The 16,625-nt window shown below is 37.0% G+C and overlaps 1 protein-coding gene across 2 annotated transcripts in view; it reads right to left on the reverse strand.

The window, feature by feature from the left end:
• cno (adherens junction formation factor afadin) overlaps positions 1 to 16,625 on the reverse strand; it is a 525,824-nt gene that overhangs the window by 89,624 nt on the left and 419,575 nt on the right. For both annotated transcript variants that reach the window (XM_090380034.1, XM_090380033.1), the window contains exons 25-26: positions 10,676 to 11,401; positions 5,873 to 5,996 (exon numbers count right to left, since the gene is read on the reverse strand). In XM_090380034.1, coding sequence (XP_090236160.1) covers positions 5,873 to 5,996; positions 10,676 to 11,401 — 850 coding nt within the window. The remainder of the gene's footprint in view (positions 1 to 5,872; positions 5,997 to 10,675; positions 11,402 to 16,625) is intronic.

Genomic DNA, 16,625 nt, shown 5'->3' on the forward strand with positions numbered 1-16,625 from the left:
TATCCGTACACTGAAAATTGCAAATTGTTTATGGTTGTGACCTCCAGAAATGTGCCTTAGAGGAATTCAAAATTGATTCTTATAACCAAATATATGATTCTAATAAACAATGAAGTGTAGTGCATTTTAATGATTTAAATTTGTTCTTAGAAATTTGATTCTCTAAAGCAGCTGATTCTAATAACTAGTGATCACTATAACAGGTGCTTACTGTATATTGTTTCCTGTCATTAGGCCCATTGGCTTGGTTCCTAGGTTGAATTCACAAATGTACAAAATAAAGAAAATCAGAGGAACGAGACTGTGAGGTGATGGGAATGGCCTGGATGAAGATATAATGTTGAAGTTAGATTGAAAGCTAGAGGTTTTATACAGGGTGTCTGATAAGTGATTCCCTATTTTTAAATTATTGTAACTTCCTTAATTTTTAAATCAGTTTTAATTAAACCAACATTAAATGATTCATTATTTCCCTTACAGGTGAATCATGCCTCCAGTTTTCAGTGTGGAAGAGAGGACTAAAATCTCAGCCCACTACTTTATGAAGTTTAAAAAGTGGTTATTGGTTTATGAAGTTTAAAAAGGGTCACTTGTCTGTCAAAAATTGTCACTCTGGTGGCCCTTCAACTTCAATGATTTGATCTTTCATGTTTGCGATCTGATCATGCATAATCAATGTTTAACTATTTGCAAGTGTGTATTTCTTATGGGACATGTCAATCAACTTTAACACTAGATTTAGGAATGTGGCACATTTGTCATGTCTGTGCTTCACATCCAAACTGTTTCTTCCATCACTACTGATGATGAATCATGGATGTATGGCTATAATTTGGAAACAAAAGCACAATCCTCTCAGTGCAAGACTTATATTCTCCATGGTCCAAAAAGCAAAACAATCTCGATGAAATGTGTTTTTGACTCACAAGTCATTGTTCATTATGACTTTTTTCAGAATGATTAAACAGTGAACCATCAATACACAAAACAACTTTATGACAATTGTGCAATGCTGTTTGGGGAGAAGAGTCAAGGTATACTTTAGAGAATTGGTGATTGCATCACGATAACGTCCCTGCAAACTTGTTGCATCCCATACAAGATTTCTTGCAAAATATTCTGCTCACTCGTCTCCCATATGGCATACTCACCAGATTTAGCTCTTTGTTTACTTATTTTTTTTGTTTCTGATGCTTAAAGCTGCCTTGAAATTCACAGATTTGCAAAAACTAGGAAAAATAATTCACAATGCGACACAGGAATTATTAATAATTTCAAATGGGGCAAATTACAGTAAACCCTCGCTATTCGTGGTCGCTGATTTAATATAAAATGAAACCTAAAAATATGTGAATTTTAAAGTGCCGTGAACATTTTCCGCCATAAAAAAACATGGGTGTGGCTAAAATTATCTTTCCCAGTCAAAACAGCACTCAATGGGTGGGGAAAGAGGGGTGACAAAATTGAGAGCGTGAATGTTTCTCGCTAATCCTTGTTCAGTATGTGTTATGCACTTGTCATGGAAGGTTTCGTCGTTTGCTTTTAATTTATATGCTTATAAATGGAATAAATTTATCAATTTATAAATTGATATGCTTACAAAAGTGATAAATCTACCATTTTGCGGTGTAAAACAGACTTTTTCCAGTGTGCTAATGGAAGAAAGTGACTTTATTGTGGACAAGTTCTTTCTAATCCGTACAAAAATATGGCTACAAATAACAAGGGAAATGTGAAAAGATCAAAGAAGGTGATGACATTAGCGAATAAAATTGAGTTATTAGATAAAATTTCTAATGGTGAAAGTGTCTTCTCAGTGGCAAAACATTATAAAATCAATGAGTCAACGGTACGATCAATCAAGAAATTGGAAGAAAAAATCCGCCGTAGTGTCCGTGAAAACACGCTAATTGCTTCAAAAATTTGCTCTATAACTCATGATGTTAAATTAGAAAAAAATGGATGAAGCTTTAAATCTGTGGATAGAAGACCGAACTCAAAATAAAATTCCCTTAAGTTCATTCATCATTCGTGAAAAGGCAAAACACCTTTATCAACACTTTAGCGAAACTGGTGATAGCATTGGCGGGGTAAGTTTTATAGCTAGCAAAGCTGCTGGTTTGAAATTTCTAATAAATATTACATTTAATATTAAATTGTTTCTTATTTTCATTTCGATGCCATATGCTTGAATTTCACTATGTACATTGTCATATTATGCAGGTACATATAATACATATATAGACAATATTTTAGACTAGTTTTTCTTATATATTTCATACTTTGAAACGGAACCCCTTTATTACTATGGGAGCCATAACTCAGTATTCGCAGCTTTTCCCAGGAACGTAATCCCCACGAATAGTGGGGGTTTACTGTACCTCCTTATTCCTCCTGGGAAAAAAAAAATTCCTGTCTGTCATTGGAAAAAGCTCATGAGCTGTCCTATCAGACTGTCTATACTGTTCAGAGAACTTCATATCTGACTGCACAATTCCTATCAGGACTTTAATGTTCTCCACTACCCTCAGTATAACACACAATTGGTATGTTATTCTGAGATTACTGCTACCCAAATATAGTACCTTGCATTTGTCAATGTTAAACTTCAATTGACACTTCTCAGCCCATCTGCCTAATTTTTCTAGACTTGTTACAGTAATATACCCTGATTATTGGCATTAACCATCTTTCTATTGTATGATCTGCAAACTTAGATATTAAGCCTGATATACCTTCGTCAACATCATTAATAAATACTGATTGTTATTTGGTTTTTAAGAGCATTAGCAACTAAGGCCATATTGTTCTGGGGATATGCGGTGGTCATTTTCTGACTTTTCTGCATCCTCCGTATTTCGTATTCATGGGCTTGAACCTGGTCTAATCAAGAAGCACGTGCTACGCACTGCTGCTCCTGTACACGGAGGCGCCAATAAGTACTGAAAACAACAATGGGCACAGCACTGAATTGTGGTGGACTCCATTAATAACATTAGGCAAAGAAGAGCAGTGCCTACTGATAACCATTCTATCTTTTCACAGTTAGCCACCCCTTTATTCTTGGCCTTAATGCCACAGTGGTTCAATTTGTAGAGTCTTTTGTTTGAAACAGTATCAAAAGCTTGTCTGAAATCTAAGTATATGATGTCAAAATTATTTCTCGAATCAAGTTCCTTTTTACTGGGTTTACAGTATCTAATCAAATTGGTCAGACAAGGTCATTCCTTAACAAATCTATGTTGTGACTGTCATATAAGTGATTCATATCCAGACAGTCCATTACTTCTTTAATCAGTGACTCCATTATTTTTCCTAGAACAGCAGCAGTCAAGCTCACAGGTCTGTAATTATCACTCTGATCCTCCCTTTTTGAATTAGAAATACATTCATACAGTTCCAGTTCATAGGGACCTCCCTTGAATCCAAGAATGATCTCATAAGTAAGGCTAAAGGTCTTGCTGACCTCTGTTAATCTAACTGGATAGATCCCATCTGTCCCAAGATGCCTTATTTACATTTGGTTTCAACCACTTTCCTCCCATCAATCACAAAATCGGTTATCTTCCTGCATTTTACTATATTTCTGGCATCCCCATTCCTAAAACTGCCGTCTCTCATGTGTAAATATAGATGCAAAATATCTATTCATTTTATCAGCAATCTGAGTAGGATCATAAACAGATACACTCTAGAAGATTAGACGGTACACCCTAGATGATGATTCATCCCTTTGTTTCTAGTGTTTAGATAAGTAAAGAAGTCTGCTGCTTTTCTTTTCTTTCTTTTTCAGAGACTTTTCATAATCTGCCTTAGCTTACCTGCCCACTTTCTCAATAGCAGACTAGTTTACACCTACTGTAGGTTTTTGTATCTCCTCATAATTACTGAGAATCCTATGCATTTTTCTTATCTGCCAATAGTCTTATTAATTCATCTGACATCCATTCAGGTTTCAGTCTTGAACAGTATTTGTTAGTTTGCATAAAAAACCTATTAGCCTGTATGATTACTTCCCTAAATGCTTCCCATTTAGAATATGAACAGATTTTAAAAACTGTCTGAGGCCATCATAGTCACCTTTACAAAAGCCTGTCCCATTGTCTTGACAACAGTTACATCTTTAGGTAAAACCCACATCAATACACTGTTATCACTTTCACGTTTTTATCCTTTATCTACAGATTTTTATTGCATAAAGATCCACTGATGATAATCAGATCCTGATTGCTGCTTTCTCTCAATGCCTCTAACAAGGCAGGTGTAGAAAACTTTCATCCAATAAATCCAGCAAATTCTTACTACATGTGAGTGACCAACTCACAAATTCCAGTCAATATACAAAAAGTTAAAATCCACCACTATAAGATATTCTAATTTACTGGCCCACTCTTGTGTGCATAGTTGTTCTTTACACTCATCAAAGTTATTAGTTCTAGAATATATTCCTACTCTCATTTTGGTTTTCCCAGCTTACAGTAACATCAAATTGACTAAACATCATACTGGCCGCCTCTGTCAATTTGTTGTACTGCCTTAGATTCTATGTGCTTCTTAACTAAGACAATACCCCTCCCTTCTGTCCCATCTGTACTTTTTGTACATATTGTATGTACTGACCATATTCAAATTCTGCATCCCTTATGTTTAAACGGCACCATGTTTCCCATTATTTACCTAAATAATGGTTCACATTTGATGACTTAACCAGTACTTCAAATTCATCAAATTTGTTTATTATACTAAACATTATAATGAACAAATTAAATATTACACCTAGAATTAGAGAACAATGCAAGTATATATACACTTGTATTTGTTCTTAGCAACCCTAAAACAGCTCGTTGTATTTGCTTGTCTCATGAGGAACCACATTAGGCCTTGTAATCTATGACACTTCACTTTCTAAGATGTTTTATGTCTCAAAAGAAGTACTGTAGGAATCGCATTCACCTCTGCTGATAAATGCTGTTAATCTATTAGTCTGTGTAGCAGTTTTCAGATCCACTTAACTATAATCAATAAATCGAAAAAGTTTCATCACAATATTATTGAATTATATTACTTACATCAGATTTTGCATCGGGGCAATAAAATTGGATATATAGCATTTCTCCAGTTCACACTGAACCAACACATTCATCTACCAGATCACTGTGTGATGTGATTCATCATCCATTCACAAAGCTTTTCATTATTCCAAGCAGTATCACTGGTGAAGTTTTTCATAATTGGGTTTTTGACCAGCTGCTTGAGTATGAAATTTTGATTCCCATTGGTGTGTACCAGCCACACTGTCAGCACTCCACTAAAATTCTGGGTTTTAATGTCCAAAACTTTTTTTTTTTTTTTAAACAATTAGTATTAAGGATCCTCTAGATTAAAGATTCAAAGATCCTCTAGATCAAAAATTACTGAAAAGTCTAAAGGGACTTGTCAATAATTTTGGTTTGTTTGTCAGGAGGCCACATTTAATGCATGTAACAATTTTATTTCTTATAAATGCCTTTATTGTTCTTGTTCTTAATGAATGGCATTCTTCATGGGTTAGATCAAGTAGTTTAATTTATGCAAGAAATCATCATATTACAAAACAACTAAATTTTATTCTGTAAAGAATTTATAAAAAAAACAATAAGCAATCAGCTACAAGATCTATCCCTTGATCATATGCAACTTCAATTCCAAACCGGTACTGGTACCAGTCATACCATATACCAGAATTCTCTTGTACAAATTCTGAGGTTCAGCTTTTATAATTCTTAGCAATTCCTTTGTGAATAAAACAATATCCAAAGTCTAATTTAAGAAATCCAAAAATAATAACAGTAATGTATGTAACAAAATGCTATTAAGGTCCTAAAATATGTACCTTTTCTTTTTCTTCTCTCTCCCATGGGGAAGGACTAGTGAGACTAGATGTTTCCTTTTTATCATGGTGGTGAGAAGGTCCCTGACCACAGGATAAATCAAATGTTACTCTGGGACCCTGCCCACTATATTTAAAATAGAAAAAAGGAATAAGACAGAAATTATATATCTAAATTCTGCTTTTTTCTTTTCTTTTTAACAGAATTAAAAAAAATTATAGTTTAATTTATATCTGGACAGAATTTTCAAATATACTATTCTAGACTATGTCTAAGTATAGTGCAAAAGTATCAATAATACAAAAACCAAATCTGAATTAACATAATGTTAGCAAAACGGCATCGTTTTAAGTTATATCTCATATTGTAAGTATGAGATATAACTTAAAACGATGCCATTTTGCTAACATTCTGTTAATTCAGATTTGGCTATGTATTATTGATGCTTTTGCACTATACTTATACATAATCTAGACTTTTCCATAGCTTGAGGCTTCAGCCCTAAACGCTTTATAGTATATACTATTCTATTAAATTTTTCATACATACGTAAAATTAGCACAACTGTTACAAGAGATTAATAATTTTATTTTGACAGTTCTATTACATACGTAGAGAATAAATCAAGGAGAAGAATAATCCAAGCTCATAAATGAAGTTATTGTTTAGATCATTGTTTAGGGCAGCATTTTTCAAACTGGGGTCCGTGAAACGGTAGTTGACCATACATTTTATATATATATATATATATATATATATATATATATATATATATATATATATTAGTAATATACAACTGTTAAGAAGCAAAATAAGCAGAAAAAGGAAAATAACAAGAGTTATAGTATGTCTAATGCTCCAAAATGCACAGTGCAGCAGTAAAGGAAGCAAAACGATATAAATAATGTGTGGTTTGTAAAATACATAAATAGTCTGGGAAAATAGAAATGAAAAGTACATAAGGTGCCTGAACTAAGAGAAGTTTAAGGGATAGACAACAATGGAAGTGAAGTAGTGGTTAAATAGGTTGAATACCTTGGGTCGCTGGTCCAGGAGAAGAAAGTTGCATCCACCATGGAAATCCACAGCAGAATTGGACAGGCGGCCACTGCGTTCGCCTCGCTCAAATGGTGTCTGTGGAAGAGGACCAACATTTCCACAAAGACTAAAATCCGACTCTTCCGGACTTTGATCCTGCCCATTCTTCTTTACGGATCGGAAACATGGATTTGTCTCAAGTTAGATTTGAACAAACTTGAGATATTCCAAATGCGATGCCTGCGGCAGATCTTGGGCATCTCTCTTCGCGACTGCATCACTAATGATACCATCCGCGCCAGATGCCAACAGCAACCAACCATTGCCGACCAAATCCAGAAGCGAAGGCTCAGATGGTTTGGCCACATATGTAGAATGGGCACGAACAGAATACCATCCACACTCCTTTGGAGACAACGACCCACCCAATGGAGCATCCAACGGACCGCGCCTAGGAAAATGTGGGCCAAGCAAGTGGAAGATGACTTGAAGAGCCGACGTCTCGACCTTAACCAGGCCAGGACTGAAGCCATGGATCATAAGGTATGGAAAAACATCACAGAGCAAGTCCGAAACCCTGCGGCACCTACAGCAGCACACTGGTTGCGTGGCCAACCGCCTCCCCCCAGCTGCCAGCTAAGGACCAAAGAAGAAGAAAGAAGAAATAGGTTAAAGAATTTGAAAAACCTAGTACAGAAATGAACTGGGACTGAGGAAGCAAAAAATAATAATAATAAATAACAAATAAATAAATACAAAACACTATATTCAGATATGGGAGGGCAAATTTAGCAAGAGTTCGAATCAGGGGATGGCAAATATGCGAAATCTGAATACAGTAGATGAAGAAATGATACATGGTCAGGAAATTCATCAGGAGACTACTCCTGACCATGTATCAGGCACTGCGTTTCCAAACTTGTCTACAGTATTAGAAAAAGGGGCAAGCAAATATGCAGCCTTTATCGTAATATTAATAGACAAGGTAGTCCCTATGTAGTGTAAAAAAAGTTAATCATGTAAATTAAAAAGTAAATACAAATTTACAAACGTGTAATAAAGTGAAATATAATACAAATGTGATGTGCGGAAGGGGTGAAAGGTTGTTGAGTTAACGTGGTAGAAAATTAAAATTCAGAAAAATTTGAATGAAAAGGTTTAAACCAAGCCAATGATATAGGGAATGGTAAAATTCTTGTGGAGGGGAAGGAGGAAAAGATGCTCAAAAGAAGGTGAAAATAGCGATAGGATTGAGGATAGACGGCGCGTTTGTATCATCCTCATAGTTCTACAAATGGGAAAAAATAGCTGGTATAAAATAAAAAAAAAAAATACTATTTAGGTTAGGTTAGGCAAGCATTAGTAAAAATGGGTGTAACTACCACAGGCAACGCTTGCTTATACCAGAACTCTTTCTTTAAGGTTGGGCCTTACACACCCAGTAAGTTCAGTACTTTTAATGACTTTTTATCTTTATACCGTCTTTTGCTATTTTTTTCCGTTCGTAGAACTATTAGTGTAATACGAGGGTGATACGAACGCTCCGTCTATCCTCAATCCTATCGCTATTTTTGCCTTCTTTTGACAATCTTTTCCTCCCTTCCCCTCCCCTCCACAAGAATTTTACCATTCCCTATACCATTGGCTTGTCAACTTTTTTCAAATTTCTCAATTTAAATTTTCTACCACGTTAACTTAACAACCTTTCACCCCTTCCGCACATCACATTTATGTTATATTTCACTTTACACTTTTGTAAATTTGTTTTTATTTTAATTTGCATGATTAACTAATTTTACACTGCGTAGGGACTACCTTGTCTATTAATGTTATGATAAAGGCTGCATATTTGCTCACCCTTTTTTCTAATACTGTAGACAAGTTTGGAAACGTAGAGCCTGGTACATGGTCAGGAGTAGTCCCCTGATGAATTTCCTGACTATGTATCATTTCTTCATCTACTATATTCAGATTTTGCATATTTGCCATCCCCTGACTCGACCTCTTGCTAAAATTGCCCTCCCATATCTGAATATAGTGTTATGTATTTATTTATTTGTTATTTATTATTATTTTTTGCTTCCTCAGTACTAGGTTTTTCAAATTCTTTCACCTGTTTAACCACTACTTCACTTCCATTTTCGACTATCCCTTAAACTCTCTTAGTTCAGGCACCTTGTGTACTTTTCATTTCCATTTTCCCAGATTATTTATCTATTTTACAAACCACACATTATATATACACACATATACATAAAAAATAAATAAGAATAATGATTAAAAAAAAAAATAATACTGGCAGCATGGCAAGACAGAAGAGCAAAAATAGTCAAAATTAAGCATAACGATCAAACCAACAGGGAGGAAAGAGAAGGGCAACAAGTGCAAAAATATTGCAGCAGAAACTCTCCAAGATAATTTAGAAAATCTAAATACAAAGTTGTTGTTTGGTTTTTAGGAACATTAGCAACTAAGGCCATATTGCTCCAGGATATGCGGTGGTCATTCCCTGACCTTTCCGCATCCTCTGTATTTGGTGGTGACAGGCTCGAACCCCGGTCTAATCAAGAAGCGTGTACTACACACTGCTGCTCCTTCCCACCTGGCTACGGAGCCACCCATTCAACAGCAAGGTTACTGTTGAATACATATATACATATATACTGTTGAATACATATATACATCAGATGCAGTGACCATTTGATTTGCCTGCTAATGTTTATATGCTTTTTCAGCACTTTCAGATTTTGATGTCATGACAACAGCAGACATATTAATGATATTTTACAATGCAGATCAGCTCAGCATTCTAATTGTTTACCATATAGGTTGAAGTTATGCATACAGATTTTCAGATTAATCTATCTATTCAAAGTGTGGGGTGATTTCAGTGACGAGCAGTGTGCGTGTGTGTGTAATCATTATATATCCTCACAAAGATATACACTGAGTGATCACTGAATTATGACCACCCCTATGAAAATTGAATGCAACCCATTGCCCATGTGAGGTAAAATAGTGCGCAGTTAGTTGACCTACATAGCATAGATAAGGCGTCAGTGGTTCAGTAGGTAGTAAAATTCTGAGCTTGATGGGAAAAAGGCAGCATTTATTGGACTTTGATAAAGGACAGCTGCTCAACAAGATGGTGCCTCGATTTCCCAAGTGGCTGAACTGGTGGGGTGTTCGAGAGCATGTGGAACAACGTATCAGTGGTCTCCACTATCATCAACTGCTTGCTGACTGTGTACACCCCGCTATGTTACACTTTTTCCCGAATGGTGATGGTGTCTTTCAAGATGACAATGCACCGAGCTATCGGACACTTGTTGTGCAGGAATGGTGTGAGGAACAGAGTTCTGACTTCCAGCATATCAATTGGCCTCCGAACTCCACCGATATCAATCCCATAGAGCACTTGCGGGACACTATGGAAAGTCATATCAGACGTCTGGATACACCAATCACCCCCATACCTACATTGCTGGCCACATTACACACAGCTTGGTTGGCCATACCTCCAGAATGCTCCCGACATCTTGTTAAATCAATGCCACGTTGGATAGCTGCTGTACTGAGAGCAAAAGGAGGACCTACAAAGTATTAGGTAGGCGGTCATAATTCAGTGATCACTCAGTGTATATACAGCCTGCATTTATTACTAGTGCAATCATAAAAAATATAGGACAAGATAAAAAATCAACAACAAAATTAGCAACATTCTTAATTAGATAATAGTATTTCAATAAAAATGAGCACAAAATTACCTTTGGGAATGTGACTGCTTTCCATAAGGTGCAGGATGCCTTGGTTCACCTTGAGGTGATCTTCCAGGTGGTTGATTAGATTCTACAGCTCTTGGTGGGTATCCAGTTGGGCCATATCTGTAACTTACAGCAGGTGGAGGAGGTTGTCTGGGTTGCTGCTGTAGCAATGGATGAGTACTAGATGGTGGGGGTGGGGGAGGAGGTGGCGATTCTCTATAACCAGGTGGAGGTCCATCTGGCATACTATCATAGCAAGGCTCATAAGTTACTGTGCGTGGATGTCTATCAGAACCAGGATGCTGTTGTTGAGATCGGGGCTTTGGTGCTGTAAGAGGTGGTGGTGGAGGTGCAACTGATGGGTGTGCAACATGCTGAGGTACAGGAGGAGCATACTGGCTTGCTGGAGAGTAATTAGAAGGAGGGGGTTGTCTAATTCCTTGCTGAGGAGGTCGTCCGGGAATCCACTGTGGCGCAACTCTGCCATGCTGCTGCTGCATATACTCACGTTCTTCACGCCTACGAACTTCTTCTCTCATTTCTTCCATTTTTGCTTCTTGGCGAAGAAGATCTCTCTGTCGAAGATCAACTTGCTGCTGTTGTTCAGGCTGATTTGCACCTTGCTGAGCAGGTTGATAACCTCGAGTGTACTGATCACTATATGAACCTTCCGAATGGGATTTGCCATCTCCATCAGCAAAACGCTGTTCTAACGGAACACGGAATTCTCTGAAGGAAATAGAACATTGCAATCAGGATATACCACATATAACATGACCTTGTAATAACTAAACAAATGCATGCATGTATATCCATTAAAAATATAAACTCATACACAGAAGACAAAAGATATACTGCCTGAAATTAATTAATACTAAGGGCTATCTCATTCTTCTAAGTATTTGGTTGCCAAAAGAATTTCAACCGATGTAAGTAATGCTAGAGTTTTAATACCTTGCTTAACCACAAGCTGACTAGAGAAACACTACTATTTTTTAAACATTTGATTAAGTGAAATTTGTTCAACCTTGAGACTGGTAGATGAAATTCTACTGATTACAATATACCAAAAATAAAAAAATATATATATACAGTATACAGTTCTCTTTATTACAAAGCTGCATGTCATAAGCCAAACAGCTTTTACTGTAGTAAATTTTCAAAATCTTCTTTATATCACATGGTAACTCATATAACACAGCTTCATTTATCACATTCGTCAGAGATCTGAGACTACCCACAAATAATGAGACTAGTAAATGCCAAAATAGGCTGTCACAGCAGTATCTTATATTTTAAATAAATAACGGGTTCACTTCTCATTGATGCATCTGTATAGTTGTTTGCTTGTTTATCTTTCTTCCTCTTGCTGAGGCTATACACAATGGGGCATAAATTCAAATTGAGGGAGGATAGATGGGTGGAAGTTTGTCTTTGGCCAGCAGGTGATTGACTGCTGGAACAAACTTCCATTTGTTTGTTGCGGAAGTGAGTAGTCAAAATAAATTCAAACTAGACAAATTCTTGGATGAGATGTATGGTGGGTGGGTAGGTTTTTTTTTTTTTTTTTTTTTTTTGCTTATGCTCTATAAGCTTGCTTTCTTGTATTATTTGCCACTACCAATATTAATTTCATTTTCTCGAATCCAGATGTATCCATCTTTTCCATTTCTTTGGAAGAAATTGGAAAGAACACCAGGATTCAGAAATGAAAAGCAACCTACTTCCATGGCTCACATCTGGTGAGTATGGGCTTGGCACATCCAGTGTCTTGAGTTGGATATCATCATTCTTCTCTCTCTCTTTCTTGGTGATACCCTTATACCCCTCTCTCGGTAACTCGATTTTTTTTTTTTTTTTTTTTGGCTGGTGCAGCATAAGCTACAGGCTTCCTTGCACAATATGGCTAATAATAATAATAAAAATTGAAAAATCAGCTATCAGAACTTTGCATCCCACCTTTATTCTGAGTAATAAGACTATAGCATTTCATTGTCATTTATTGAATTTCTCTATTAGCATTAGTAGAGGCATATGATGCAAGAAAGCAAGCTTATGCAGCATCAGCCAAAAAAAAAAAAAAAACCCACTCCCATTTCACCCCTCCGTTCGTTCGAAATACCTGTCCAGCTGAGCCTTAAATTTATTTAGGCTATCAACCTCCACAACAAGGGATGAAAGTCAGTTCCACCAACCAACTACCTGCTGGCTAGACGCAAAATTCCGCACATCTGTCTTTCCTCAATTTGAATTATTCTGAGCAAGAGGAAGAATCCCAACGGCATTGAGCATGCTCAAACCATTCAAAGCCTTATACACCTCTATCAGATCACCTCGCCGGTGCCTAGTCTCCAGACTCTGCAATTTGCAAAACTTAAGCCTTTCTTCGTAAGAGTAATCCTTTGTTCCATTCACTAATCTTGTTGCCCTTCTCTGTACTCGTTCCAGCAGCTCTACATCCTTCTTGAAATGAGGCCTCCAGACCTGTATACAGTACTCAAGGTGTGGCCTGACCATTGCCTTATACAAATGGGTAATCACCTCCTTATCCCTGCTAGAAAAATTCCTGTATATCATTGACAAGACACCATGAGCTACTCTTGCAGCTCGTCTGCACTGCTCAGAGAACTTCATATCTGCCTGCACAATTACCCCCAGGTCCTTTTCATTCTCCACCACTGTCAGTGTAGTACCGTAGAGTTGATACGTTGCTCTGGGGTTACTGTTTCCCATTTGTAGTACTTTACTTTTGTCAATGTTAAACTTCATTTGCCACCTCTCAGCCCATCTGCTCAATCTTTCCAGATCCTGTTGCAGCAGCATAGTATCAGTAGTGTCCTTAACAACCCTGCCAACCTTTGTATCGTCTGCAAACTTGGACATTAAGCTTGATATACCATCATCAATATCTTTTATAAATACAGAAAACAACAATGGACCCAACACTGAACCCTGAGGGACTCCACTAATAACATTAGTCCACGATGAGCAGTGTCCATTGATTACCACTCTGTCTTCTCCCCCTCAACCATACCTTTATCCATAGCAGCAATTTGCCTCCAATGTCACACTGCTCCAATTTGTACAGCAGTCTACGTTTATCAAAGTGGCACCCAAAAATTAATCTACATCCACAGTGCAGGTGCATTCTTCCCTATATCCAGATGACTATACTACATCACTATTTGGCAGTTTAGTCTTAGGTGCAGGTCATCAGAAAGATCAGGCTTCCTATTGATAACTACCAAAACAAATATGGATTTTGTCAAAATTCCAAAAATACTGCTGTTCCTGCCCAAGGACAAATGAGATGGCCTTGCCACCAGACTAGCGAAATGTTCGAAAGTTTATCTTCCATGGAGGCCTAAGCAGATCAGTGCCACATACAAACCCTACTAAATTATTATTATCATTAGCCATATGGTGCAAGGAAGCCTGAGGCTTATGCTGCACCAGGCAAAAAAAAAAATTTCTAAATTACCCAGAGAGACAGAGAGAGAAGTAGACGGGAATCACCAAGAAAGAGAAGAATGATGATATCCAGCTCAGGACCCTGGGTGTGTCAAGCCCATACTCACCAGATGTGAGCCCCTGGGGCTAAACAGGCCAGTCCCTTCCCACAAATCATTACAGGCACTCCCCAACTTATGCAATACTCAACTTTATAAATTCGACTTTACATAAGTTTTTGCCAGTTAGTGTAAATTTAAAAATATCGTGGAAACATATTTTGCATCCCGTAGATATAAATGGGATGATTGTGAAAACATCGCAATGTGAACCCAATAACACATTGTTTTTTTGGTAATTCATTCCAAGACCTCAGAAATTGAAATTTTCGCTATATAACTAAGCTATTTATCTCTCTAAAAGGAGATTTTTATAATGGAATGCTGTTGTTGTTTGGTTTTTTTAAGGAGCATTAGCAACTAAGGCCATATTGCTCCGGGATATGGGGTGGTCATTCCCTGACCTTTCCGCATCTTCCGTATTTAGTGGTGACGGGCTCGAACCCCGGTCTAATCAAGAAGCGTGTGTTACGCACTGCTGCTCCTTCCCACCTGGCTATGGAGGCACCTATAATGGAATGCTACACTTCCATCATTATTATATGTTCCATTATAAAATCAATTTTGAACGGCTTGATATGTTTCTAAAGAACATTTCTGGAGGTCATGACCATAAAAAAAATAAAAAGAATTTGCATTTCCAGCTTATTGGGCTTTTCTGTTAGTGCAATCTATTATAAATGGGAAGTAAACTCGATTTTATTGAATTTGCGATATTCCTGATAACTGGAGTTCTGTAGGTTTTTAAATTATGGTGAAATGTGTTCCCCTTCACTGAAATCTTCAATCATATAAGAAACATAAATAAATTTTCAGAATCTTCTCTTCATTCCTATTTACTTATTACAATGATGAAGGGAAAGCAACCAATGGGAAGTGCAGTGGTGGCAGTGCTAGGAAACAAAACAAAATTGATTTGAAAAAGATGATTAATTAAGAAGTACATTGTTGCTATTTTATTTTTAGGAGCATTAGCAACTAAGGCCATATTGCTCCGGGGATATGCGGTGGTCATTCCGACCTTTCCGCATCCTCCATATTTGGTGGTCACGGGTTCGAACCCCAGTCTAATCAAGAAGCGTGTGCTGCGCACTGCTGCTCCTGCCCACCTGGCTACAGAGGCGCCTTAAGAAGTACGAAGAAGAATAAAGTTTGTCATTTATTGCATGGAATTAGGTCTCGATGCTTTCAATAGTATTTTAAAGGACAGTGCACATATAAAAGAAGACGTTAAAGGATTAACGTATTTAAGATCAACAGTGATCACAAAACAGCGTTCAGGTGCTATATCGAAGATGGAAATGCTATTAATAATATGGATCGAAAATCAGATTCAGAAGCGAGTGCCCCCTGAGTCTAATGACCATTCAAGCAAAAGCAACTAGTATTTATGAAGATATTAAGGATAAGTACCCCAAGTTCGTGGCAAGCAATGGGTGGGTTAATAGGTTCAAGCATCGTGCTGGTTCCACAACATTAAAGTATGCAGTAAAGTCGCCAGTGACTATTCTGCAGCAGCAGAGAAATTTTGTGATATGTTTGAATAAACCCCTTCTAAATTTCCACAGCCCTCAACCTCTGCAACAGCGTACTTATCAGCTGGAGACGTTGATTCTGGCAACGATGCTCAAAAGGTAAAACTTGCTGACATTATGCCTGTCCCCTTCCTTTTTTTGTAATTGCACACTTTTGTAATTTTTCCTACACATGAGATTAAAAAAAATTGAATAAATAATTCTATTTACATGTTTGTTGTTGATGTAATTGAGGAATTTTTGGCACAAGGGCCTTCTGGGCCATATTGTACCTGTTCATGAATTTCTTATGGCCGAAAGTGGTACATTATGTCTCTCAGAGATTGTTACATAACTATGCGTTTCAAATACAGTAAACCCCCGCTATTCGCGGGGGTTACGTTCCTGAGAAATGCCGCGAATACTGAGTTATGGCTCCCATAGTAATAAAGGGGTTCCGTTCCAAAGTGTGTAATATATAAGAAAAACTAGTCTAAAATTTTGTCTATGTATGTATTATATGTACCTTCGTAATATGACTATGTACATAGACAGTGCATAGTGAAATGGAAGCATATGGCATCGAAATGAAAATAAGAAACAATTTAATATTAAATGTAATATTTATTAGAAATTTCAAACAAATCTTTCAAACTAGCACCTTTGCTAAAAAAACTTTTCCAGCCAGTGCTATCACCAGTTTCGCTAAAGTGTTGATAAAGGAGTTTTGCTTTTTCACGAATGATGAGTGAACTTAACGGAATTTTGAGTTTGGTCTTCTATCCACAGATTTAAAGCCTTTTCCATTTTTTCTAATTTAACATCACGAGTTACAGAGCAAATTTTTGAAGCAATCAGCACATTTTCACG

Source organism: Mastigoproctus giganteus, chromosome 8 (assembly GCF_048544385.1).
Source record: "Mastigoproctus giganteus isolate SK-2022 chromosome 8, ASM4854438v1, whole genome shotgun sequence".
Lineage (NCBI taxonomy): Eukaryota > Metazoa > Arthropoda > Arachnida > Uropygi > Thelyphonidae > Mastigoproctus > Mastigoproctus giganteus.